Here is a 27270-nt window from a genome sequence, read left to right as displayed (position 1 = left end):
CGTGCATGCGCAAATGCGATCCTTCATGCAAAGCGTGGTGATTGGACGTATCGCTCCGTCAATGGCAGCAAGAGTTAGGGTAGGAAATAATTCATGCGTGAAATAGTTAACACATAAGGAGTGGAATATTTAACCACTTGCAGTACTAGTTGCATACAGCAGGTGACGATCGTTTGACTTTTCCTCCGGTTCCCCGCCGCTTATGACGAGGCAAAGAAAACAATGTGCGCGTGCGCAGTGAGGCAAACGATGCTTTTGCCTGTACAGTTACGCGTAGCATGTCCTGTGTACTCACTGACAGATATGAACAAGTGCCAATACTAACCGGTGTATGTGAATTGCCTTGTAGAGGCAAAGTAGATCTGAAACGTCGCGGTACCGACCCAAAACACCAAGAAAATGGTAAGTTGTCCTTTTTAATCGGAGGAGGAAAGGCGACAATACGTGTCTCCTTTATATGCTCATGCTAGGAAGGTGTCAGGTATCAGGAAGTGGCTTCCTACCTGCTCTTGCTACACCTGGCGTCTGTTAGCATTAGCTGGAAAATCGTTACTAATATACGTAGTGACAGTGTTTCATCATTTGTTTTGTGATGATAGAATTTTCTTTTTAGTTTGTTAGGTTGTTGTTGTGTTTATTTTAAATTGTAGCAACCTTTACTTCCTGGGCCTTAAAGCTCCAGGCAATTGTCAGTGTCAATAAAAGTCACAGGTTTGATGACAAATAAAACTTCACTTGAGATGCTAATTATTCTATAGATTTGACGTCATTGTATGTTTTTGTGGTAGTCTAAAGTAAGCAGTGGTGGAATCTGACGAAGTACTTTGTTACTGTACTTGAGTACAAATATGAAGCTGGGAAATGATACTTTTTACTTGTAAATTTTAAAGCAAGTACTTTTGTACATTTACTTGAATATTTTTTTTTTTGTTAAATGAGTACTTCATCCACCCACTGAAAGTAAGTAATGAAGTTTTAAGCATATCACAACATACTGTAACAATGTATTAATATGGCGATATATTGTGGTACTTTGTATTCTTTTAGTGATATTTTAAAGGGATGTCATCGAGTGTTCCACGAGAATGTGTCTGGTAAATCACTGGCTGCCATTGACGTTCCTATACGTCCGATCCATTTAGACTGGGATGGGCGAATGAACATACATTCAATCAGTCCGCTATGCAGATTCTTGACAAGGTGATGATGCTGGAACTTTTGTTTGGTGCCGTTCCAGTGAGATTTACAAAGATGACTGCTTGAAGAAAACACCAAAATTCCCTCTGTCCTTGATGATTTGGGGGTGCATGTCAGACAAAGGCACTGGGGCGATGGCTGTGGTTAAATCTTCAACAAATGCACAACATTGAAATTTTAGACAGCTTTCTTATCCATTCAATTGAACATATGTTTGTCATTTTCCAAGATGACAATGCATCTTGCCACAGACCTAAAACTGTTACAGCATTCCTTGAAGAAAGACTCATCCAGTCAATGTCATGGCCTGCAAATAGCCCAGATCTCAACCCTATTGAAAACCTGTGGCGGAAATGGAAAAAAATGGTCCACAGCAAGGCTCCGACCTGCAAGGATTATCTTGCAACTACAATCAAAGAGTTGGCACCAAATTAATGAAGAAATTTTGATGTTTTGTTTGGGCAGTCATCTTTGTAAAACTCACTGGAACAGCACCAAACCAAAGTTCCAGCATCATCACCCTGTCCAAGGCAGATTCTTGACTCCTGACACCTTGTCCAATGCAGATTCTTGACAAGGTGATGATGTTGGAACTTTTGTTTGGTGCTGTTCCAGTGAGATTTATAAAAATGACTGCCTGAAGAAGACCTCAAAATTCCCCCAGTCCTTGATGATATGGGGCTGCATGTCAGGCAAAGGCACTGTGGTTAAATCTTCAATGAATGCACAAGTTTACATTGAAATTTTAGACAGCTTTCTTATCCCTTCAATTGAAAATGTCATTTTCCAAGATGACAATGCATCATGCCACAGAGCTAAACCTGTGAAAGGATTCCTTGGAGAAAGACTCATTCGATCAATGTCAAGGCCCGCAAATAGCACAGATCTCAACCCTATTGTTAACCTGTAGTGGCAATAGAAATTTGACGTCTTATTCAAGCAGTCATCTTTGTAAATCTCACTGGAACAGCTTTGACAAGGTGATGATGCTGGAACTTTTGTTTGGTGCTGTTCCAGTGAGATTTACAAAGATGACCGCCTAAAGAAAAAAAAAAAATTCCCCTCAGTCCTTGATGATATGGGGCTGCATGTCCGGCAAAGGCACTGGGTTTATTTCTTTATCACGGGTCCACAGATGCGCTTCATGCTGCTGTTCAGTCGGCAGGGCAAGCTGCGGCTGCAGAAGTGGTACACGGCCACGGCCGAACGCGACAAGAAGAAGATGGTTAGGGAGCTGATGCAGATCGTCCTGGCCCGCAAGCCCAAAATGTGCAGTTTTCTGGAGTGGAGGGACCTCAAGATTGTCTACAAAAGGTATGGTGACCCGTTGTTAATGGCAAACTCTTGTATTGAAAAACAGCAACTGCAGGTACGCTAGCTTGTACTTTTGCTGCGCCGTGGAGGAGCACGACAACGAGCTGATCACGCTGGAAGTCATCCACCGCTTCGTGGAACTCTTGGATAAATATTTCGGCAGCGTGAGTGCCATGTCGACGTGCGTTTCCGTGCGCGCGCCATCTGATTAAGTGCCGTTGCATGTCTCAGGTGTGCGAGCTGGACATCATCTTCAACTTTGAAAAGGCTTACTTCATCCTGGATGAGTTCCTGATGGGAGGAGAGATCCAGGATACGTCTAAGAAGAGCGTCTTGAAAGCCATCGAGCAAGCCGACATACTGCAGGAGGTGGGCAAATGGGGTGGCAAACGCACCTGTAACAAGTATGAGCCATGTTCTTAAGACCACCACTGAGGTGACAAAATAGTGGGCAGATCAGGAAGATCTGGTTCGGCTATTGGAGGCCAGCGACAATGAATAATGATAAGTATTTAACAAATGTGATAAAAAACAACACTTAGGAATATTTACAAAATCCAAGTGAGCACACAATTTAAAAGGAAAAAAACCCAGTTCCCTTTCCCCAGCCCAACGTTCATAAGTAACAAATAGTTAAGCATACGAATGAATGCCTTCAGTTTTATGGAGGTACAAGGTGAGTGTCCATTAGCACTGCTTGAACAGTCACAAGTTGAATGGGTATTTGAAGTGCTTGACCCGAGTAGCGGGGAGAGAAACGAGACCCTGACTTGTGTTGAAGACAAGGAAAAAGGACCATCAGGCTCCTGGCTCAAGTTCTAGCTCGCCATCCTTTTGTTGGAGTGGTCCCAAGGCAGGGCAGGACCACCTGGCTGCATGAACCAACCAAGTTACAAAAATGAAATACTATTCACATGTTAGCATTATCATGCTAACAGAAAAATAATAAAGCACCAACAGACATGAAAATGCAATTGTATTAGCATGTCAGCATTAGCATTGTCATGTTAACATAAAGCACCAACAGACATGTAAATGCAATAGTATTCACATGTTAGTATTAGCATGTTAGCATTGTCATGCTAACATAAAACAAAGCACCAACAGACACGTAAATGCAATTGTATTCACATGTTAGCATTAGGATTATGCTAACATAAAAAAAAGCACCAACAGACACGAAAATGCATTAGTATTCAGATGTTAGTATTAGCATGTTAGCATTAAACAAAACACCAACAGACACGTAAATGCAATTGTATTCACATGTTAGCATTAGCATTATGCTAACATACACAAAGCACCAACACAAATGCAATTGTATTCACATGTTAGAATTAGCATTATGCTCACAAAATAATAAAGCACCAACAGACACGTAAATGCAATTGTATTCACATATTGGCATTAGCATTCTCATGCTAACATAAAAGAAAGCACCAACAGACACGAAAATGCAATCGTATTCACATGTTAGCATTAGCATGCTAACATAAAACAATAAAGCACCAACAGACACGAAAATGCAATAGTATTCACATGTTAGCATTAGCATGCTAACAGAAAACAATAATAAAGCACTGACACAAAATGCAATAGTATTCACATGTTAGCATTAGCAATATGCTAACAAAACAATAATAAAGCACCAATAGACACGAAAATGCAGTAGTATTCACATGTTGGCATTAGCATGCTAACAGAAAACAATAATAAAGCACCAACAGACACGAAAATGCAATAGTCACATGTTAGCATTAGCATCATGATGCTAACATAACAAAATACAATAATAAAGCACCAACAGACACAAAAATTACATGAACATATAAGTTAGCATGGTGGCTAATCCGCTAACAATAGATGGAAAATCCAAGACTCACCAGGTCGCCATCACAAATAAAAAGGTCTGATTCTAAAAGTTTTAAAACAGCCTTTAAACAAGTTTGAAAAATACAATTGGTTCAAAAAGTGAGATTGATCTGGAGCTGTTGCTCCTTGGCTTCTCTCCCACACGACTGAAGGGAGAGGAGTCCAGCTTATATAGTACCTAGGCGACTGGTGATTGGATAATTAGTGGAATGTGGCTTATCATGTGACATGGTGCATTCAGTGAGTGCGGGGGAAACAAGTACCGGCTAAAAATACGGAATCTTAACCCACGTTACACACCGCTAGCTTATGTTTGTCTTCTCCCCGACGCAGGAAGACGAGTCGCCCAGGAGCGTGCTGGAGGAGATGGGCCTGGCGTAGTGGAAGACCTTCCGTGTGACTTGTATTTCTACCAGCGGCATACAGCCGGTCAGGTCAAACGTGAGAATTGACAACACTTCCTTTAATGCGTTTGTATTCATAACTTATTGGCTGCCCTTGAAGACAATAGACGTCCAATCCGTTAGAAGTGGGAGGTCGGCAGCGTATCGCCAGATCTCCCAGTTGAAATGGATCGGACGTCGCTAAACTGGGACCACAACCGGATAGCTGAGCAATCAGGTGACTTTGAGGGAGGGCCACGTGATGACTTTTAAATTTGATGTTGTAATTGTTGTTATAAATCTTTGGAACGTTTTAGTGGAGCACAATGCTGGAGCTTTGTATGCATTTTGCCAGCTCAGCTTTTTACCTTTTTGCTTTGTATCTTGCTGCACTCAATAAATGGCCTTTTTTCGGGTATTTTTTTTCTCTCAAGCCTTCTGACTTATTTGCCATGTAATATTGTTCTGTCAAGTTTACGGAACGGGTGGATTTGCCAACGAGTTTTGAATCTCAAACCGTGCAGTTGAAGTTTAACATTATGAATCAAACTGTACAGTTCCTCAAAAAAAATGTTTAAGATCTTAATCTGAAGTTTGTATGTTTTCAATTTTTTCATGATTTTTGATGTACATATGTATACATACTTACACATATATTTACATTAGGGCTGTCAAAATTATCGCGTTAACTGGCGGTAATTAATTTTTTAAATTAATCACAGATTAAAATGACAGCAGTGTAATGTCTGCCTGTTACTTGTGTTTTTTGGTGTTTGACACCCTCTGCTGGCGCTTGGGCCAAATGATTTTATGGGTTAGGGGAGTGAGCATGGTGTAATTATTGACATCAACAATGGCGTGCAACTAGTTTATTTTTTGATTGAAAATTTTACAAATTTTAATAAAACGAAAACATTAAGAGGGGTTTTAATATAAAATTTCTAAAAAGATAAATGTTAGTACAAGTTAAAGAACTACAAGTCTTTCTATCCATGGATCGCTTTAAGAGAATAATGTTAATGCCATCTTGTTGATTTATTAATAAACAAATACAGAACCTATGTACCGTATGTGAATTGTCTTTCCATTCCAACAATAATTTACAGAAAAATATGGCATGTTTTATAGATGGTTTGAATTGCAATTAATTACAACTTTTAAGCTGTAATTAATTCGATTAAAATTTTTAATCGTTTGACAGCCCTAATTTACATATATACAAAGTATACATACAGTGGTATGAAAAAGTATCTGAACCTTTTAGAATTTCTCACATTTCTGTATAAAATCACCTTTAAATGTGATATCTTTGTCAAAATCACACAGATGAAAATAGTGCTTCAACTAAAACCACCCAAACATTTATAGGTTTTCATTCACACACACACATAATATATATATTAAATATATAGACAGTTGTTTGCATTATTTTGTCCAAACCCTAACATTTTGGCATCATAATCATTGAACATAATTCTTAGAGAATAGGATGAGGAACATTCTAATAAAGTTGAGCATCTCATATGGCTGGCAAAATCAACATTAACTCAACATTATTGAGTATTTATGGTGGGTTTTAGAGATTCAATTAAGATGTCGATTTCCACCACCGTCGCCTCTAAAATAGTTTTCTATTTCTTACATGTTTTTATGCATTATAAAAGAATTATGTCTGGATTTTGGGGGGCTTGGAACAGATCAGGGCATTTACATGGAAAATGTAAAACTGAATTTTCAAGTCAAGAAATTACTTCCAGAACCAATTCTGTAAGTAGAGGTACCACTGTATTGTGTATATATTTATATTACACACACTATATTGGGTAGCAACTTGTAGGTCTTTTTTTTTTTTTTTTTTTTTAAACATTGACACCTTTTTAAAACCAGATCTTGAATCTTGGCACGAGTGTATCGATGACCTTTTAGGATTCAAAATATCACGATGGTTCAATAATTTGTCCCACCTCGACTACATACTAAGAGAAACTAGCAGTTGGACGTTCAATCATGACTGGCTGCAATGGTTCAAAACTGCCACAAGAGAGCAGCACTTTAACATATGTCTGATAAAGAATAGATTACGGTAAGCATGGCTTCATTCTTGCACTGCTTGCCAAAGTATTGGCACCCCTGCAATTCTAACAGATAATGCTCAGTTTCTCCCAGAAATGATTGTAAGCCAAATAAATGAAGATATTACTACCAATCAAAAAACACAGAATGGGGGAATAATTTTACACAAAAATCAAAAAGATGGGCCGGACAGAAGTATTGGCACCCTTTAAAAATCATGTGATGCTTCTTTGTGTAATTAACACCAACTGTTACTTACCTGTTGAACACAACAGGTGGTGGCAATAACCGAATCACATGTGCAGCCAATTAAAATGGATTAAAGTTGACTCAACCTCTGTCCTGTGTCCTTGTGTGTACCACATTAAGCATGGCGGGGGGAAAAAAGACCAAAGAACTGTCTGAGCACTTGTGAAGAAAAATTGTGAGGAAACATGGGCAATCTCAAAGCTACAAGTCCATCTCCAAAGACCTGAATGTTCCAGTGTCATCAATAAGTGTAAAGCCCACAGCACCGTGGCTAACTTCCCTAGATGTGGACCGAAAGGAAAAATTGCCGAGAGATTTCAACAAAATGTTATGCAGATGGTGGATTAAGAACCTTGACTAATATCCAAACAAGTTCAAACTGTCCTGCAGTCCGAGGGTACGACTGTGTCAACATGTACTATCCATTGGCGTCTGAATGAAAAGGGACTCTATGGTACTATACCCAGGATGACCCCACTTCGGACCCATAGACATAAAAAAAGCCAGGCTGGAGTTTGCCAAAACCTACCTGAGAAAGCCAAAAACGTTTTGGAAAAAAACGAGGCCTTCAACCATGGCGGAGGTTCCAATGTTTTGTGGTTGCTTTACTGCCTCTGGCACTGGACTGCTCGACCGTGTGCATGGCATTATGAAGTCTGAAGACGAACAACAAATTTTGCAGCATCATGTCGGGCCCCGGAGTGAGAAAGCTGGGTTTCCCTTAGAGGTCATGGGTCTTCCAGCAGGACAATGACCCAAAACACACTAGAAAATGGTTTGAGAGAAAGCACTAGAGACTTCTAAAGAGGCCAACAATGAGTCCAGACCTGAATCCCATAGGACACCTGTGGAGAGATCTGAAAATGGAGAAGTTTGAAGAAGGCAGAAGGAGAAGAATTGTTTCTCCACTTTATTTTGGCAACAATAAGAAAACTAGCAGCGGCCATTCGACCACAAACTTTAGCTTCTAGCCAGTCTCCCCCTCGCTTCCTACTCCCTCACAGCTGTCCAGTCCCAGCGTCTCTTAAAGGGACCGTGCATTGTTACGGACATTACAGTATAAAATAAAATAATAATATAATTTATTTACAGAACAAATGTCGTTAATCAAAATTTAACATCATTTGAAAGAGTCGGAGATTTGTTGATGCACTGAAAAGCTGGCGCAACAAATCACGCCGCTGACAGAAAAATGAAATAAACCTTTGGAAATTTGCGGCATCTGGGGAGCAAGCAGCCAGGATCAAACGGTATTCCGACATGCCAAAAATACAGTTGTATTTACTATTTTCAATAAGAAGGAAGATGGTTCAAAACGAGTCCGAAAAGCAACAACCGCCGATGAGGGCAGCTGCCGCGATCATGCTAACGGGTGGGACCAGGTGCAGCAGGAGGCTAGCGCTGCAGCAGCTAGCCAGGTATACGGACAGCCAGCCAAGCCGGGGAGGGAGGCTGCTACCGTGGCAGCAGCTGGTCAGGTTCAGCGCCACCCGGAGTGGGGGCCAGCAGTCAGCCAGGTGGACCACCAACAGCCGGAGCAACAGGCCAGTACCCGTATGGGAAATTCGGGTTTGGGCTGCACAATTTGTAAGGCGATGGGAAATTTGGGGCCAGAGAAGACTGGGTGGGGGGATGAAACTTGCAAACATTTGGGTTTGTGTTATTGATTGTAATCTCAATTTTTTTTTTATGTTTGACAAGTTAGACTGTACATTACTGTAAGTCCCACCTCCTGTGCTATGCAGAGTATAGCCTAAATATAAATTGTTGTCATAACCTTTATACCATGGATATTATCTGAAATTGTAAGTCCCACAGCATGGCAAGTGGGCATTTGCGTGTCGTTTTCAGCACCATTTTCTGCGTACTGTATGTTCCGGGACCTGTGTCCGTCTCGTCATCCAGCGCTGTCATATGTACTTTGTGTTCCGGCACCTTAGGATTTACAAATCAAGCGCTGAGGGGTGCCAATACTTTTGACCAGCAGTGTATATTTTCATACTAGGGCTGTCAAAATGATCGCCTTAATTAATTTTTTAATTACGTTAAAATATTTGACACAATTAACGCAGATGCCCCGCTCAGAGAGATTTAAATGACAGTACAGTGAAACGCTCACTTGTTGTGTTTTATGGAGTTTTGCCACCCTCTGCTGGCGCTTGGGTGCGACTGATTTTATAGGCTTCAGCACCCATGAGCATTGTTTAAGTAATTATTGACATCAACAATGGTGGGCTACTAGTTTATTTTTTGATTGAAAATTTTACAAATTTTATGAAAACGAAAACATGAAGAGGGGTTTTAATATAAAATTTCTATAACTCGTACTAACATTTTTCTTTTAAGAACTACAAGTCTTTCTATCCAAAGATCGCTTTAACAGAATGATAATAATGTTAATGCCATCTTGTTGATTTATTGTTATAATAAACAAATACAGTACTTATGGACCATATGTTGAATGTATATATCCATCTTGTGTCTTATCTTTCCATTCCAACAATAATTTACAGAAAAATATGGCATATTTTATAGTTGGTTTGAATTGCGATTAATTGCGATTAATTAATTTTTAAGCTGTTATTAACTCGATTAAAAATTTTAATGGTTTGACAGCCCTATTTCATACATATACAAATATACAGATTGTTTCTGGTGCGCACCAGATTGCTTAAATTGATTTCTGTCGATGTACCTTTAGGGGCTCCGTGTAAATACCCGTTCTGTAAAATTGTAGTCGTGCTTTCACCACACGTGAATTGAGCAGCACTGCAGCCCACCGAGCAGATTGGTGGGGGAGGGATCGCGATCGCCGAGCAGAAATTCCTTCTGAATGGCCGCTGACGTCAATGGCGGCGCTTGACGCATGCCTCACGTGGGCCCAGTGGGCGGGTATAAGAGACCCCCGACGCTGTCCGCGGTGCTGAAAACACACCGGAGGAAGACCAGGAATCCCGGCTCTGCCATGTCAGGACGTCAAGGCTGCTCAACTTGAAAGAGAAAAGGAAATCAAGAGTTTATTAAGTCAAAAAAAAAAAAAAAAAGACACAGCGGTACGGACGTTTGGACGCACACTCACGAGGAAGCGTGACGAGAAGACTGTGACGTCTGACCAGCGGAGGCTGGAATCCCCACACAGGGCGCCCACCTGCAAGTGAGTCAACTTATTGACATTATTTGGATAACATTGTTTTATCAGCAAATATGAGGACTTTACATGGAAAATGTGGATTATTTGTCAACCCTTTATAGAGCAGTCATTTGGTCGCCATTGACTGTGCTTGATGTCCAATCATTATCTGGGTCCAGATAATGATGACCAGAATTTTCATGCGACACAGGGAATTTTTCGAACGACCCTAAAAAATTTTCCGTTCGCCTGTAATAAAAAAAATATATATATATATTGTCCTACAATTTTTAACCAAATTTTGGACATCAAAACTTTCCCATTCACTTCCAATAGGAAAATTTCCCCATTCACTTCTAATGGAAGTTCCAATGGAATTTATAGTGCATTGATGCCATTGACAGCCATGTATGTCGAATCTATTGATGCCAATGTACTTGGATTCCATTTACGCATATGTAAGTCGATGCCATTGACGGCCATGGAAGTCCTTATTTCCCATTTTCAATGGGGGGAAAAAATGTCCACAAATCAACAGGAAATGACCAGATATTAATAGGACGTGTCCCCCAAACGTCCCAGATTCCATTGACGCATATGGATGTCGATGCCATTGACGTCCAAATTTCCCATTCATTTTCAAAGACATTTACTTTAATGCCATTGACGGCCATGCTTGTTGATTCTATTGATGCCAATGTATTTGGATTCCATTGACAGCCATCGACGTCTAAAATTCTCATTTTCAATGGGGAAAACAAAAATGTCCACAAATCAACAGGAAATTGCCAGATATTAATAGGATGTGTCCCGCAAATGTCCCAGATTCCATTGACGTATATGAAAGTTGATGCCATTGACAGCAATGGACGTCCAAATTTCCCATTTTCAATGGCATTTACCTTGTCTAATGCCATTGACGATCATGTTTGTCGATTCTACTGGTCCCCGAAATGTTCCCAAACCAACCTGGGAGGGGCTAAGATCTGTGTCCCCCAAATGTCCCAGATTCCATTGATGCATATGAAAGTTGATGCCATTGACGGCAATGGACGTCCAAATTTCCCATTCATTTTCAATGGCATTTACTTTGTTTAATGCCATTGACGGCCAAGTTTGTCGATTCTATTGATGCCAATGTACTTGGATTCCATTGACGGCCATGGACGTCCAAATTTCTCATTTTCAAAGGGGAAAAAATGTCCCCAAATCAACAGGAAATGACCAGATATCAATAGGACGTGTCCCCCCAAATGTCCCAGATTCCATTGATGGCAATGGACGTCCAAATTTCCCATTCATTTCCATAGCATAAACATTGCATTAAGGCCAATTTAGACATGCCAATGACAGCCATGTATGTCAATTCTATTGATGCCAATGTACTTGCATTCCATTGACACATATGGATGTTGATGCCATTGACGGCCATGGACGTCCAAATTTTCCATTCATTTTCAATGGCATTTACTTTGTTTAATGCCATTGACAGCCGTGTATGTCAATTCTGTTAATGCCAATGTACTTTGATTCCATTGACGCATATGTAAGTCGATGCCAGTGACAGCCATGGACGTCCAAATTTCCCATTTTCATTGGCATTTACCTTGTTTAATGCCATTGACTATCATGTTTGTCGATTCTATTGGTCCCCGAAATGTCCCCAAACCAACCTGGGCGGGGCTAAGATCTGTATCTCCACACAGCAAAGACCGAAAATAATTTCTCCAGAAATTGCAGTTTCTACTTAAGCATGCTAGCGCAAGTAATACAATCAAATATTTTGTATTTTCCACAGGAATTTACCATCCTGCATATCGGTGGCACTCATGGGACCCCACTACGCTTCAAGTGCCCTTCTTCTGCTTCTCTTGATAGTGGTGTCCTCTGCCGACCCTACGGCACCACCTGAAGTCGGGCGTCTCGTCCCTACAGGAACGGAGCTCCGGAGAGACGAGCGAACGGTCGAAAGCGCGTCGAAAGAAGACCTCTTCGACGACGTGGACCCAAAAACTCTGGCCGCCCTTTTACTGGGGTCCCTCAATCGCACGCGGCCAGAAACCAGGAGGGAAGAAGATGAACGTGAGGAACGGGACAGAGACGGGCGACTGAAGTTGGAGCTTCTGATGGCCGCCCAAGGGAAGGAAGAGAGGAAGAAAGCTGAGGAAGAAGAGGAAAAGATGACCGAAAGGGTGAGCAGTCGCACCACCAGCCAAACGCTCCAGGTCCAGAGGGAACCAACGCCCGAGCAAAGCGTCGAGGAGGAGCAGCTCAACCCGGAGGAACTGAAGAATCTCGAGACTGTGATGAAGGAATTTCCTCGCTTGGACACGGCGGTGAAAAGAGCGGAGGTTTCCGAGCCCGACCAGAGGACGAGTCGGGGCTACAGCAGCTTCAATGACATCATCCCCTTGAACAAAGGCAACAACGTGGCCATGTCCAAGAAGAAACTGAAATGGCAAGAGGAGACACAGAAGGCCATGAACGTTCCGTCGTTCAGAGGAAAATTCGATGACTGGAAAGATGGTGGGGACATCGATGACCAAGAGGAAGAAGAGGAGCCCTTGAGTCCAGAGGAAGAGGAAGCCCGAGCCAAAGCCGAGCAAGAGGAGATGAGGAGGCAGGCGGCGGAGGTGCAGCAAGCCAAGCTGGAGGAAGAGAAGTTGGCCGACATCGCCTCGGACATGCTTCTGCGCTACATGGTCAAGCAAAACGGAGGCAAGTACGCGCCGTCGTCTCCGGATGCTGCTGAGGACAAAAGGTCAGAGGAAGAGCGGGAGGACGACGACATCGACCCTCAGACGATCGACAAGCTGATCGAGATCTCCAGCAAGCTCCACCTGCCCGCCGACGACGTGGTGGACATCATCAGCGACGTGGAGAAGAAGAAGAAGAAAGACGCCAGCCCGCACGCCAGTTTCCCGGAACCTGACGACGCTCCGCTCCGCTCACCTGTCTCTAAGCAACCATCCCTCAATCTCATGAAAAACTGGTTTCAGGAGCAAACGCCGAAGGAGCTTTGGAGCAATCCTCCACCGCAACCATACTCGTGGCTTAAATCGCCGAAGAAACCCATCCCTTGGGGATGGAGTCGCTACCCCTACACGCAGCCCCTCTTCTACCCAGTTTACTACCCTCCACCTCGTCCCTCGTTCCGCTACTACATCCCCAAAGCCGGCGTGGCCTCGGACGCCTTTCTGCCCCGCTCCCGGGACGGCGCGTACGCCGCCTTCCGTCCCAAGCAACGCTACCTCAACTGGGTGCAGCCCCTTTTGAGAAAGCCCCCGGTTCCCCTCCAGCGCAAACCCTACTACCCCAGATACCGCCTCCCATACCCGCAGAGGCTCCGCCTGCCACAGGAGCAGTTTTATAAAGGACTCTTAACAGACAATAAATCTCACTTGGAGAAATACATTGAGCAGCTACTGGCAAAGAGACCGCGGGCGTAGGACCGAGGACTGCGTTACTTGTACATTCCCTGGAAATGCTCAGCTTCTGAACTGACACAGCAAAAAGAGGAATGACTGAATTTGCGCATTAAAAAGGAGAGACAGCGAGAACCAAAAGTGGAATTTGCCATGTGGCAAAATGGATTTTGTGGCAAAAAATTCCACATGGCAAAATCCATTTGCCCACATGACAAAAAAAATGCCACATTGCCAAATCCATTTCGCACATGACAAAAAAACTGCCACATGACAAAAAAAAAAAAATGCCACCTGGCCAAATCCATTTTGCCACATGGCAAAAAAAATACCACGGCAAAAAAGTCACATAGCAAAATCCATTTTGCCACATGGCAAAAAAATACATGGCAAAAAAAACTGCCACATGACAAAAAAAAAGCCACTTGGCCAAATCAATTTTGCCACATGACAAAAAAAAGCCACATGGCTAAATCAATTTTGCCACATGACAAACAAAATGCCACATGGCAAAATCCATTTTGCCACGTGACAAAAAAGAAAAAGGCCACTTGGCCAAATCAATTTTGCCACATTACAAAAAAATGCCAAATCCATTTGCTACATGACAAAAAAATGCCGGACGACCAAATCCATTTTTCCTCATGACAAAAAAAATGCCACCTGGCAAAATCCATTTTGCCACATAACAAAAAAAAATATACCACATGGCAAAAAAAAAAATTGCCACATGGCCGAATCAATTTTGCCATGTGACAAAAAAAAACCAAAAAAAATCCACTTGGCCAAATCAATTTTGCCACATTACAAAAAAAGCCACAGGGCAAAATCAATTTTGCCACATGGCAAACAAAATGCCACATGGCAAAATCCATTTTGCCACGTGACAAAAAAAAAGCACTTGGCCAAATCAATTTTGCCACATTACAAAAAAATGCCACATGGCCAAATCCATTTGCTACATGACAAAAAAATGCCAGACTGCCAAATCCATTTTGCCACATGACAAAAAAAATGCCACCTGGCGAAATCCATTTTGCCACATGGCAAAAAAAATTGCCACATGGCCGAATCAATTTTGCCACGTGACAAAAAAAAAAAAAAAATGCCACTTGGCCGAATCAATTTTGCCACATTACAAAAAAAAAAACACATTGCAAAAAAAATGCCACATGGCAAATACCACTTTTGGTTCTCGGCCTTGCTGTTAAAAAGCCCACAAGAAATCCTAAAATTTCACATCTAGTCTGCCTTTGGTGAGCGAGGAACAACAATTCCATACTGGACAGTGTACAGTATTATTGCGGCGGGAGCTGCAAGGCAGCTCCAAAATGGCTCCGGTGACTCATCCCTTTACGCAACTTCAATTACCTTGTTGCTATAGTGCCAAAGTGTGCATGTGATTTTTTGTTTTTTTTTCTTGGACTACTTAGCTCTGCTAAGAGTCAAATTGCTGAAGAAAACAAAATTCTATACATTTCCGAGCAAATCATCCAAGTTGTTTACAAACATATCGGCTGCCTTAATGGTCACTGTGACGTTAGCTTTCATTTTGATGATTTTTCTCATTTACTGGAAGGTAAGCACACATGGACTGCTTCAGAACAGAACTTCAAGTGGTTGAGAATGTTCCCAACATCCTCAAATTGGTCGAGTCTTGCACCGAAATGGCGCTAAAACGACGTCAACGGTGCAAGAGGGTAGGGGCGGGAACTTCTGGGTACTTCACGATACAAGGCTTACGATTATCTCACGATATGGCGACATGACAATTATCAATACGTGGTTCAGGAAATCATTCGACGATATACAATACAGTGGTATGCAAAAGTATCTGAACCTTTTGGACATTCTCACATTTCTGCATAAAATTCCCCATCAATGTGATCTTTGTCAAAATCACACAGAAGAAAAAAATAGTCTGCTTCAACTAAAACCACCCAAACATTCATAGGTTTTCATATTTTAATGAGGATAGTATGCAAACAATGACAGAAACGGGAAAAATAAGTAAGTGAACCATCACATTTAATATTTTGTGGCCCCCGCTTTGGCAGCAACAACTTTAACCAGACGTGAAATCGGTTTGGCACATCGATCAGGACTAATCTTGGCCCAATCTTCTCTACAAAACTGCTGTAGTTCAGCCAGATTCCTGGGATGTCTGGCACGAATTGCTGTCTTTAGGTAATGCCACAGCATCTCAATGGGGTTCAAGTCTGGACTTTGATGTGGCCACTCCAGAACATGTATTTTTTTTCTTCTGAGAACCATTCTGAAATTGATTTACTTCTGTGTTTTGGATCATTGTCTTGCTGCTTTTTAGTTTCAACTGTCTGACAGATGGCCTTAGGTTTTCCTGCAAAACATCAAGATAAACTTTTGAATTCATTCAAGTTGTCCAGGCCCTGAGGCAGCAAAACAGCCCCAAATCATGATGCTCCCTCCACCATGCTTCACGGTGGGGATGAGGTGTTGATGTTCCATTTTTCCCGCACACATGACGTTGTGTGTTACCCCCAAACAATTCAACTTTGGTTTCATCAGCCCAAAACATATTTTGCCCAAAATTCTGTGGAGTGTCCAAGCGCCCTTTTGCGAACACTAAACAAGCAACGATGATTTATTTTAGACAGCAGTGGCTTCCTCCGTGGAGTCCTCCCATGAACACCATTCTTGGCCATATAGTTGATGTGAGATATTGGACTGTGCCAGTGATTTCTGTAAGTCTTTAGCAGACATGCTAGGGCTCTTTTGAACTCTGAACTCTTGGCATCATCTTCGGTGGACAGTCACTCCTTGGGAGAGAAGCCACAGTGCCAAACTATTTGCACTAAATTTATTAAAAATGCCACATGACAAAAAAAAAACACCCACATGGCAAAAAAATGCCACATGGCCAAATCCATTTTGACAAATGACAAAAAAATGCCACATGGCAAAATCCATTTTGCCACCTGACAAAAAAAAAAAAAAAAACTACCACATGGCAAAATCAATTTGGCCACCTGACAAAAAAAACAACTGCCACATGACAAAAAAAAATGCCACATGGCAAAATCAATTTTGCCACATAGCAAAAAAAATGCAACATGGCAAAATCCGTTATGCCACATGGCAAAAAAAAAATTGACACATGGCAAAAAAATGCCACATGGCCAAATCCATTTTGCCACCTGACAAAAAAATGCCACATGGCAAAATCCATTTTGCCACCTGACAAAAAAAAACAAAAAACTGCCACATGACAAAAAAAAATGCCACATGGCAAAATCAATTTTGCCACATAGCAAAAAAAATGCAACATGGCAAAATCCATTATGCCACATGCCAAAAAAATGCCACATGGCCAAATCCATTTTGCCACCTGACAAGAAAAAACTACCACATGACAAAATCCATTTTGCCACCTGACCAAAAAAACTGCCACATGACAAAATCAATTTTGCCACATGACAAAAAAAAATGCCACATGGCAAAATCCATTTTGCCACCTGACAAAAAAAACTGCCACATGACAAAAGAAAAAAAATGCCACATGGCAAAATCCATTTTGTCACATGACAAAATAAAGCCACATGGCAAAATCAATTTCGCCACATGGCCAAATCCATTTTGACACATGACAAACTGTAGACAACTTAGTCTGACTGCCGATTGATGAACATCCAGACTTTTAGAGATGGTTTTGTATCCTTTTCCAGCTTTATACAAATAAACAATTCTTGATCGTAGGTCTTCAGATAGCTCTTATGACAGAGCCATGAGGCACATCAGACAATGCTTCTCATCAAGACATTTCTTCCAGGTGTGTGTTTTATAGTGGGCAGGGCAGTTTTAAACCACTCATCAGTGATTGGGCACACACCTGACAAATTGTTTGGAAAAAAATGGTTTAAATTGCTCTTGGAGTCTCCTTGGGCAGAGGGATCACTTACCCCCCCCACCCCTCCCCTTCTGTCATTCTTTGAATACTATCCTCATCAAAATATGAAATGGGTGGTTTTCGTTAAAGCAGACACATTTTTCATCTGTGATTTTGACAAAGATCAGATAACATTTGATAGTGATTTTATGCAGAAATGTGAGAAATTCCACAAAGGTTCAAATACTTTTTCATACCACTGTATATTGATTTTTGTCACTTCCTGTTGATTTTGGGGGTGAGTTATGAATCACTTCCTGCATGATGCATTGATTAATGGGAACGTCGCCCCTACCAACATGGCTGCCCTGAGGCCATTTTGGTAAGGGCCATATTTTTCACGCTTCAAGTTGAAATTGAAATTGGGAGGGTCGGCAGCGTCATTCATTGGACGTCTATCATCGTCAATGGCACTGAAAGAGTTCAAAAGAACGCCATTTGCATACAGAGTGCACGTGAATGTCAAATTGCATCTATTGCAACGATGAAAATTAAAAAAAAAAAAAAAACTGAAGCAACAACATTGTATCTTGAGATCCTTGTTTGAGTGATGTACCTTGTTGTAATTGTCTAATAAACATGCAAGTGCACGCATGTGGATGACTACTTTTACCAGAAAACAATAAAGTGGACTACTTTTGTAATCAAGAGAAGCTCGCTGGTGTGTTCAAAGTGCCGCAACGAGGAGGGGAAGATGTTGCTGGATGAGTCACCTCGGCGCGTGACATCATGAATCACTGCACCTCTGCGGGCAGAGCTGCAGACACGCACCATTCCTTTCCTTTTTCTCACTCCGATTTGACTTGACTATTCTAGTTTGTTGTCACTACTATTATGAGGAAATTCAGGCTTATCAGAATAAAAACAATCGTGGATTAGGAGTGGGAACTTCTGGGTATCTCATGATACGATACGCTAAGCCATTCAAGGCTCACGATTAGGGCAGCAGCTATCGATTAATTTAAGTAGTCGATTTTTCTATCAACTAGTTAGTTGGAATAATCGAGTAATGCCGATTAGGAACATTTGATGCGTTGCAGGATACATTTTAGCAGATGTAAAAGAAAGGCTTGTTAAGATTGCACCATAGACTTTATAACCTATTGACATGACACAGGACCGATTCGTAGGGGGCCTATTTTCAAAATCATCAAATATTTACAAACCCAAAGCTGCTAGCGACCTAAAACCAAAACAGACACCTACCTTAGCCATATATGTCTCCATGAGCAGCGCCATCAAAAAAATTCAAAGTAAAATGGATTTTGCCATGTGGTTTGTCATGTGACAAAATGGATTTTGCCATGTGGCTTTATTTTGTCATGTGACAAAATGGATTTTGCCACGTGCCATTTTTTTTTGTCATTTGGCAAAATGGATTTTGCCACGTGGCTTTATTTTGTCATGTGACAAAATGGATTTTGCCACGTGGCTTTATTTTGTCATGTGACAAAATGGATTTTGCCACGTGGCGTTTTATTTTTTTTTCATTTGGCAAAATGGATTTTGCCACGTGGCTTTATTTTGTCATGTGACAAAATGGATTTTGCCACGTGGCTTTATTTTGTCATGTGACAAAATGGATTTTGCCACGTGGCTTTATTTTGTCATGTGACAAAATGGATTTTGCCACGTGGCGTTTTATTTTTTTGTCATTTGGCAAAATGGATTTTGCCACGTGGCTTTATTTTGTCATGTGACAAAATGGATTTTGCCACGTGGCTTTATTTTGTCATGTGACAAAATGGATTTTGCCATGTGGCATTTTTTTTTTGTCTTGTGGCAAAATGGATTTTGCCATGTGGCTTTATTTTGTCATGCGACAAAATGGATTTTGCCATGTGGCTTTATTTTGTCATGCGACAAAATGGATTTTGCCATGTGGCATTTTTTTCTTTTTTTGTCATTTGGCAAAATGGATTTTGCCATGTGGCTTTATTTTGTCATGTGACAAAATGGATTTTGCCATGTGGCTTTTTTTTTGTCTCGTGGCAAGATGGATTTTGCCATGTGGCATTTTTTTTGTCACGTGGCAAAATGGATCTTGCCATGTGGCATTTTTTTGCCATGTGGCAAAATGGATTTTGCCATGTGGCTTTATTTTGTCATGTGACAAAATGGATTTTGCCATGTGGCATTTTTTTTTTTTGTCATTTGGCAAAATGGATTTTGCCATGTGGCATTTTTTTTTGTCACGTGGCAAGATGGATTTTGCCATGTGGCAAAATGGATTTTGGCAAACATTAAATGTGAATACAAAATAAAATTCCTGGGTCTTTCATCAAACTATGCATAATTGCACTTTCATTTAAAATAAAAATACTTGCGTTTAGCCTCAAATGGTATAAAAAAAGAACAATTGGCTAACTTACATAGCAAAAGTCCGTGAGCTTAAATGCTATAAAATGCTAAGCTTTTTTTTTTTTTTTTAAACAATGCTATTAACAAATTGTTCAAACACATATTCCCACAGGAAAAACATCTAAATATACTCGTAACTAAATTACAAACAAATAAAAAAAAACATTAGCTCAAACCAAACCATACCTTATTTTGGTCTTTACAGGGAGCAGCTGGATTCAATCATGTTAAAGGAGTTGTCCTGTTCATTGTTGCCACTAGAGGGCGGTTGTGCTGTCAACATTTTCGTACAAACCGGCACGAACGTAGCACAAATTATTGAAATAATTATTGTATAAATTTGCGTCTGATGGGGGGCAACTTCACTGAGGTGTGTTTTGTCATGTGCCATGTCTTTGGTCCACCAAAAAACCTAACCTACAATGTCAAAGTGGCAAAGTTAGCCATCTCAATGACAAATTGAAATTAATATCTCAACTCACAATTAATCAAACAAGAAAACTTGATATTTACCATATAATCACGGTAGCTGCATCGCGGCGTCAAACAGGAATCAGCCATGTTTTTGACAGCTTCTGCTAAAACGGCACTTCATAAACAGCTCGCCTGATCTCGGCGATCGTCGACAGGCCGGCGGAACTCACCCGTGATTAAATGCGGAAGAGGAAGTCCGCTTTCGTGACCCGACATATCCCAGATGAGCGTAAATCAGAGGGAATCAAGCCCATAGAATCAACAGTCGAATGACTAAACACAGGTTACAAATAGTAAGCTTAAAGGTTATAACACGATGAATAAAATGGCACTTAAAAAACAATCACCATGTTTAGTAAGGCGTTTAATATTTACCTTGCTTTCTGTTACAGAAAAAAAAAAGGCTGGTCTGCTCAATATTTTTTTTCAGCATGTGGTATACATATGGTGAGAAGACAATGTCCATACAGATATGGATTCAAACACTATATTGTTCAAGTGTAGACTCCGAGGTAGCGTGTGTATGCGTGCGAGCGCGTCCGTTGGCAAGATCTATTTCTTCATCCTCTTCTGTCGATCCAGAAACTTCTGTCTCCTCTCAACCGGGATTTCGTCCAGACTGATTCCATGGTTGCTGGCCCTAAAACGTGCATGACAAGTGACGTCAGAGACGTGCTCTTCTCTTATTTTGAAGTAGGGATGGAGCTATCGATCATTTTTGCAGTCGATTAATCGATCAACTAGTTAGTTGGGAGTAATCGAGTCATCGGATTAGGAACATTTCATGCGTGGCAGAATCAATTTTAGGAGATCAAAACAAAACAATGGCTTGCTCAGATTGCAATTGGAAAAGAGCATTAAATGCGAACACAAAATTTCCGAGTGAGTCTTCACACTGTGCAGAATTGCACTTTCATTTAAAAATGAAAATACCTGAGCTTAGCCTCAAACGGTTTTAAAAATTAAATGACGATCTAAGTACAACAATTGGCTAATTTGCATGGCAAAAATCCGCTAGCTTAAATGCTATAAAATGCTAACTTTTTTTTTTTTTTTTTTTTTTTTTTTTTTTACAAATTGTTCAATGTCATATCTACCCTCTCACTTTTCAAATTCAGACACAAAACACACCCATTTAGTCTTTCTCACCCACCATGATCCTTAGCTATGTTCCATCTTGACCTCTTGATTTTTTTAATTACTTTTATCCTGCTTTTGATCTAATTTTACGATTGTTTTGTTGTTAAGCTATGGTATTTCCATCTTTTTTGTGAAGCGTCTTTGAGTGGCATGAAAAGCGTTCTAGAAATAAAATGTACTGTTATCATTAGAGATGTCCTGATCCCGATCGATCGGGTCCGATCACGTCATTTTCAAAGTATCGGAATCGGCAAAAAAATATCGGACGTGGCTTTTTTATTTATATATATATATATATATATATATATATATATAGTAGGGCTGTCAAACGATTAAAATTTTTAATCGAGTTAATTACAGCTTAAAAATTAATTAATCGTAATTAATCGCAATTAATCGCAATTCAAACCATCTATAAATTATACCATATTTTTCTGTAAATTATTGTTGGAATGGAAAGATAAGACACAAGATGGATATATACATTCAACATACGGTACATAAGGACTATTTGTTTATTATAAAAATAAATCAACAAGATGGCATTAACATTATTAACATTCTGTTAAAGCGATCCATGGATAGAAAGACTTGTCGTTCTTAATGTGTTACACTCATCCAGAGTCTTTAGTTTAGGCTTAAGGTAGAGTTATCAAATTTATAGCGTTAACGGCGGTAATTAATTTTTAAAATAATTCATCACGTGAAAATATTTAACGCAATTAATGCATGCGCTGCACGACCCACTCACGCATTGTCGCGTTCAATCTATAATGGCGCCGTTTTACCAATATATAGAGCTAAATGGCAGCGTAAAATGAATAGAGTGAATTTTGGCAGCCTTTGGACCCTTTTTTTGATTGGCTAAAGCCTTACAATCCCTCTCCCAACGATTAGAAATATCGTGGGAAACAATATGGGGAAGAAGGGTAGTAGTTGATCTTTTTCTCAACACCCTATTTTATTTCCCAACGCAGAGAAGATATATCAATTGGTACCACTACGCACAGTCATGGTTCCACTTCCCATCATGCATTTGGGCATGGCTACAGTATCATTTACTGAAAGCTCAACAAATACACTAGATGGCTAGATTTAGTCACAATATACAAAGTTACAAGTCTGTCTATCTGTGGATCCCTCTCACAGAAAGAATGTTAATAATGTAAATGCCATCTTGAGGATTTATTGTCATAATAAACAAATACAGTACTTATGTACTGTATGTTGAATGTTTATATTCGTCCGAGTTTTATTCATTTTTTTCTTAATGCATTGCCAAAATGTATATGATCGGGAAAAATTATCGAGAATGATTGGAATTGAATCGGGAGAAAAAAAAAGCAATCGGATCGGGAAATATCGTGATCGGCAGATACTCAAACTAAAACGATCAGGAGCAAAAAAACATGATCGGAACAACCCTCATTATCATTATTATATTCACTGTTGCCACTAGAGGGCAGTGTATCAACCCAAATCAATACAACTTAATGCAACCACTTTCAAAACAAACCATTATAACGCCACTCTAATTAAACGAATACTCAAAGCGGCAAAATTTGATTTGAAGCGTTTTTCTAATAGAATTACTCGAGTTTCTCGATTAATCGTTGCGGCACTATTTTGAAGCAAAATGTCATCACTTACCCTCCTTTAAGGTCGGGAGGAACAGGCAGAGGTTTATTAAAGCCATCTCGGCCTACCAGCCAAAAGGTGTCTTCTGAACCTTTCACCTAAAAGCAGATACAGGTAGTCCCCGGGTTATTAACGAGTTCCTGGCAACGTAACCCAATCTGTTTGGTCTTATTAATGTCCCAACCCAAGCAAAAAGTGTACATGCAGGTTTTGCTGTTATATCGTCCCTACCAATGTTGAGACCAACGTACGCTCTTGCTCCCTGTCAATTTTGGGTAACTGGTGATTGAGTCACTGTTTAAAAAAAATTTCCGGCATACCTGCGCTTTTCTGGTTTCCATGCGGTAACCCAGCTTCAGACTCGACAGGACCTTGACCGTACACAGACTGATGTGGATTCTGTACGCTGCAGAGGCATAGACTGGATTCAGCGTCAACGAACGATCGGAAGGATCAGATGAGATTGTCACACGTACGAAGTCCCGAGGCTTCCATGTGAGAAGCGGTGGTCACGGTGTCTCCGAAGAGGCAGTACCTCGGCATGGTGAGACCCACGACGCCGGCCACAACTGGACCTGGACACGCAGCCAAAATGCTAGAATTTTTGAAAACAAGACCAGAACGGAAGTGGATTCGTACCAGAGTGAAGTCCGATTCTAATCTTGACTTTAATTTCCGGCATGTGCTTGATCTTGAAGGCTCCGATGGAGTGCAGGATATCCAGAGACATGTTGGCTACCTCGGCCGCGTGACGGTGGCCGTTCCGGTTGGGGACGCCGGACGCCACCATGTAGGCGTCGCCAATCGTTTCCACCTGGCACAAACGCAATGAACTCGTACGGAACTGGAAAACTAGAGGATGACGAATCTTACCTTGTAGACGTCATGGGACGCAATGATGGCATCAAACATGGTGTAGAGGTCATTGAGTAGGTCAACCACCTAAAGAAACGACATCAGATACAGTGGGGCAAATCAGTATTTAGTCAACCACCAATGGTGCAAGTTATACTTGAAAAGATTAGAGTGGCCTGTAATTGTCAACATGGGTAAACCTCAACTATGAGAGAGAATGTGGGGGGAAAAAAACAGAAAATCACATTGTTTGATTTTTAAAGATTTCCAAATTACAGTGAAAAATAAGTATTTGGTCACCTACAAACAAGCAAGATTTCTGGCTGTCAAAGAGGTCTAACTTCCTCTAACGAGGGTCCACTCGTTACCTGTATCAATGGCACCTGTTTTAACTCATTATCGGTATAAAAGACACCTGTCCACAATCTCAGTCAGTCACACGCCAAACTCCACTATGGCCAAGACCAAAGAGCTGTCGAAGGACACCAGAGACAAAATTGTAGACCTGCACCAGGCTGAGAAGAGTGAATCTGCAATAGATAAAACGCTTGGTGCAAAGAAATTAACTCTGGGAGCAATTAATAGAAAATGGAAGACATACAAGACCACTGATAATCTCCCTCGATCTGGGGCAAAATCTCACCCAGTGGCGTCAAAATCAAAACAAGAACGGTGAGCAAAAATCCCAGAACCACACGGGGGGACCCAGTGAATGACTTACAGAGAGCTGGGACCACAGTAACAAAGGTTACTATCAGTAACACAATGCGCCGCCAGGGACTCAAATCCTGCACTGCTAGATGTGTCCTCCTGCTGAAGAAAGTACACGTCCAAGCCCGTCTGCGGTTCGCTAGAGAGCATTTGGATGATCCAGAAGGGGACTGGGAGAATGTGTCATGGTCAGATGAAACCAAAATAGAACTTTTTGGTGGAAACACAGGTTCTCGTGTTGGGAGGAGAAAGAATTCTGAATTGCATCCGAAGAACACCATACCCACTGTGAAGCATGGGGGTGGAAACATCATGCTTTGGGGCTGTTTTCTGCAAAGGGACCAGGACGACTGATCCGTGTAAAGGAAAGAATGAATGGGGCCATGTATCGAGAGATTTTGAGTGAAAATTGAAGATGAGACGTGGCTGGGTCTTTCAGCTTGACAATGATCCCAAACACACAGCCAGGGCAACAAAGGAGTGGTTTCGTAAGAAGCATTTCAAGGTCCTGAAGTGGCCTAGCCATTCTCCAGATCTCAACCCTATAGAAAATCTGTGGAGGGAGTTGAAAGTCCATGTTGCCCAACAACAGCCCCAAAACATCACTGCTCTAGAGATCTGCATGGAGGAATGGGCCAAAATACCAGCAACAGTGTGTGAAAAGCTTGTGAAGAGTTCCAGAAAACGTTTGGCCTCAGTTATTGCCAACAAAGGGTACATAACAAAGTATTGTGATGAACTTTTGGTATTGACCATATACTTATTTTCCACCATGATTTGCAAATAAATTCTTTAAAAATCAAACAATTTGAACGATTTTCTGTTTTTTTTTCCCCCACATTCTGTCTCTCATAGTTGAGCTTTACCCATGTTGACAAGTGGTTGACTAAATACTTATTTGCCGCACTGTATGTGTTGCGACGATGGCTGGGAGACATCCGTACCTCGATGGGTTCGCTGAGAGCTGAGATGGTTGTGAATCCCACGATGTCGCTGAAGTAAAGAGTGCAGTCAGAGTAATGCTCCGGGCGAACCGGCTTCCCTTTCTTCAGAGCCTGAGCCACAGACCTGAAACAGTCGTCCGCCGTGATCGGAACAAGTTTGGGAAAGCGACAGCTACCAACACGTCCTACTTGGGCAGCAGTTGTCCCACGAGCTTGTCCGTCTTGCTTCTCTCCACCTCCAGTTCATCCGTCCTTTCTCGAATCAGGTCTTCGAGGTTGGAACTGTACTGCTCCAACATCCGCAGCATGGAGTCGATGATGTTCGCCTTCTTCCCTCTGTTGATGCCCCGAAACTGCGGCAGTACGAAAGCGACGTGAGTCGACGTCAGAAAGAAAGACCGAGCCGCGATCGCCTCACCTGTTTGAAGATCTCGTCGAAGCCGGGTCTCTTGGCGGGGTCTTCGTTCCAACATTCGTTCATCAGCGAGAGACATTCAGCGGGAGCTTCGTCCACTGAAACCATGGGTCGGCAGAGTGGGGGAGGCTTCTTCAAGCGCTCCACGATCTCTGAGGGACAAGACTGACGGTCTTAGCGGACCCGGAACGCACACGTCGCAGAGGAGTTCTCACCTAGAGGGGGCATGTCCATCATGGCGTACGGAAGTGTTCGTGATATCACTTCCTGGATGATGATGGAGAAGCTGAACACGTCCCCGGCCGTGGTACCTCCTTTGACGGGATTCCTCAGGATCTCCGGGGCCGTCCACAGAAAATCTTAAAGATGTGCAAAATTAGACAAAAGTAGCATAGCAGATGGACGGACACGCCTCCTCACCCTGGGGATCTTGAAAAACTTGAAGGCTCTCGGATTGAATGATCATGGGAATTCCGTAATCCGTGATCTTCAGCACAAATCGCCCGTCGATTAGACAGTTTGTGGATTTTAGACGGCCGTGACTCAAACCCCGCAAATGAAGATGTTTCATCCCCTGAAAAGCATTCCGATCAACCTCGATTCCAGTCGTAGTTCAAGGTAGGGACGTGTCGTCACCTTAATGAGGTCCATCAGGAGGGACGACTTGAACATCCAGTCCAACCTCATCTCACTGTCGGCCAAAAGATCCGCCAAGCTTCCGCGAGGGCAATGTTCTACCACAATGGCAAAGATTCCAGAGTCCACGAATAGGCCCAAGTAGAGGTTCAGGTTTTCATGTCGCATGTCCCTTAACTGGAAAGACAAGTTCAGACACCCGGTAGACATTCGATACTTCTCAATCATACCTGGCTGAAGATCCTCTGCGTGTGTAGGTTGACGTTCTTCATGTTCCCCGCCACCGGGAACTTCTTGAGCCAAACCCAGTCACCCTGTGGACACAGCAGACCGTAGTGAGGCCGAATGCTTGCGTCTGATCCAACCTCGAGAGTAGGCGTACCTCCATAATTCCGATATTGGAACTTTCAGGCGTCGTCAAGATGTAGCTTCTAGCGATGGAACGGAATGGAGTTTTGATTTCGAGAAGACTCCTCATGATGGACTCGTCGTTCAGTTTCTAGGGAGTCGATTCAGAACGCGGTACGT

At 41.7% G+C, this 27270-nt stretch overlaps 3 protein-coding genes across 7 annotated transcripts in view; 2 read left to right on the top strand and 1 right to left on the bottom strand.

Annotated features, from left to right (window-relative positions):
• Positions 1 to 241: 241 nt before the first annotated feature.
• Positions 242 to 7151, top strand: ap1s1 (adaptor related protein complex 1 subunit sigma 1). Its single transcript, XM_057854095.1, has 5 exons — positions 242 to 402; positions 2333 to 2511; positions 2567 to 2675; positions 2743 to 2880; positions 4717 to 7151. Exons 1-5 carry the CDS (start codon positions 400 to 402, stop codon positions 4762 to 4764), a joined length of 477 nt encoding a protein of 158 aa, XP_057710078.1. The 5' UTR covers positions 242 to 399; the 3' UTR covers positions 4765 to 7151.
• LOC130927939 (retinal guanylyl cyclase 2-like) overlaps positions 5756 to 27270 on the bottom strand; it is a 31704-nt gene continuing 10189 nt past the window's right edge. The window contains exons 10-28 of one of the 4 annotated variants that reach the window (XM_057854088.1): positions 27125 to 27241; positions 26973 to 27056; positions 26743 to 26919; positions 26527 to 26680; positions 26322 to 26465; positions 26110 to 26258; positions 25881 to 26044; positions 25692 to 25815; positions 24055 to 24123; positions 23821 to 23995; positions 23658 to 23756; positions 23502 to 23587; positions 23194 to 23279; positions 20779 to 21043; positions 20574 to 20676; positions 20443 to 20504; positions 20116 to 20346; positions 10168 to 10236; positions 5756 to 10078 (exon numbers count right to left, since the gene is read on the bottom strand). In XM_057854088.1, the coding sequence (XP_057710071.1) occupies positions 20956 to 21043; positions 23194 to 23279; positions 23502 to 23587; positions 23658 to 23756; positions 23821 to 23995; positions 24055 to 24123; positions 25692 to 25815; positions 25881 to 26044; positions 26110 to 26258; positions 26322 to 26465; positions 26527 to 26680; positions 26743 to 26919; positions 26973 to 27056; positions 27125 to 27241 (1716 nt within the window). In that variant the 3' untranslated portion in view covers positions 5756 to 10078; positions 10168 to 10236; positions 20116 to 20346; ... (1 more) ...; positions 20574 to 20676; positions 20779 to 20955. Of the gene's footprint in view, positions 10079 to 10167; positions 10237 to 20115; positions 21044 to 23193; positions 23280 to 23501; positions 23588 to 23657; positions 23757 to 23820; positions 23996 to 24054; positions 24124 to 25691; positions 25816 to 25880; positions 26045 to 26109; positions 26259 to 26321; positions 26466 to 26526; positions 26681 to 26742; positions 26920 to 26972; positions 27057 to 27124; positions 27242 to 27270 lie in introns of all 4 variants that reach the window. The other 3 variants (XM_057854086.1, XM_057854087.1, XM_057854089.1) reach the window with 3 other exon arrangements.
• Positions 9978 to 18474, top strand: vgf (VGF nerve growth factor inducible). 2 transcript variants are annotated; one of them, XR_009066556.1, is made up of 3 exons: positions 9978 to 10242; positions 12017 to 16370; positions 16450 to 18474. XR_009066556.1 is itself a non-coding variant. In XM_057854090.1 (2 exons), exon 2 carries the CDS (start codon positions 12048 to 12050, stop codon positions 13665 to 13667), a length of 1620 nt encoding a protein of 539 aa, XP_057710073.1. In that variant the 5' UTR covers positions 9978 to 10242; positions 12017 to 12047; the 3' UTR covers positions 13668 to 18474. The 2 variants fall into 2 exon arrangements, 1 of the variants encoding a protein (XP_057710073.1); XM_057854090.1 differs by having other exon boundaries at positions 12017 to 18474.

The sequence above is a fragment of the Corythoichthys intestinalis genome, chromosome 13 (assembly GCF_030265065.1).
Source record: "Corythoichthys intestinalis isolate RoL2023-P3 chromosome 13, ASM3026506v1, whole genome shotgun sequence".
In the NCBI taxonomy this organism is placed as follows: Eukaryota; Metazoa; Chordata; class Actinopteri; order Syngnathiformes; family Syngnathidae; genus Corythoichthys; species Corythoichthys intestinalis.
This window is presented reverse-complemented; position numbering and strand designations above follow the sequence as displayed.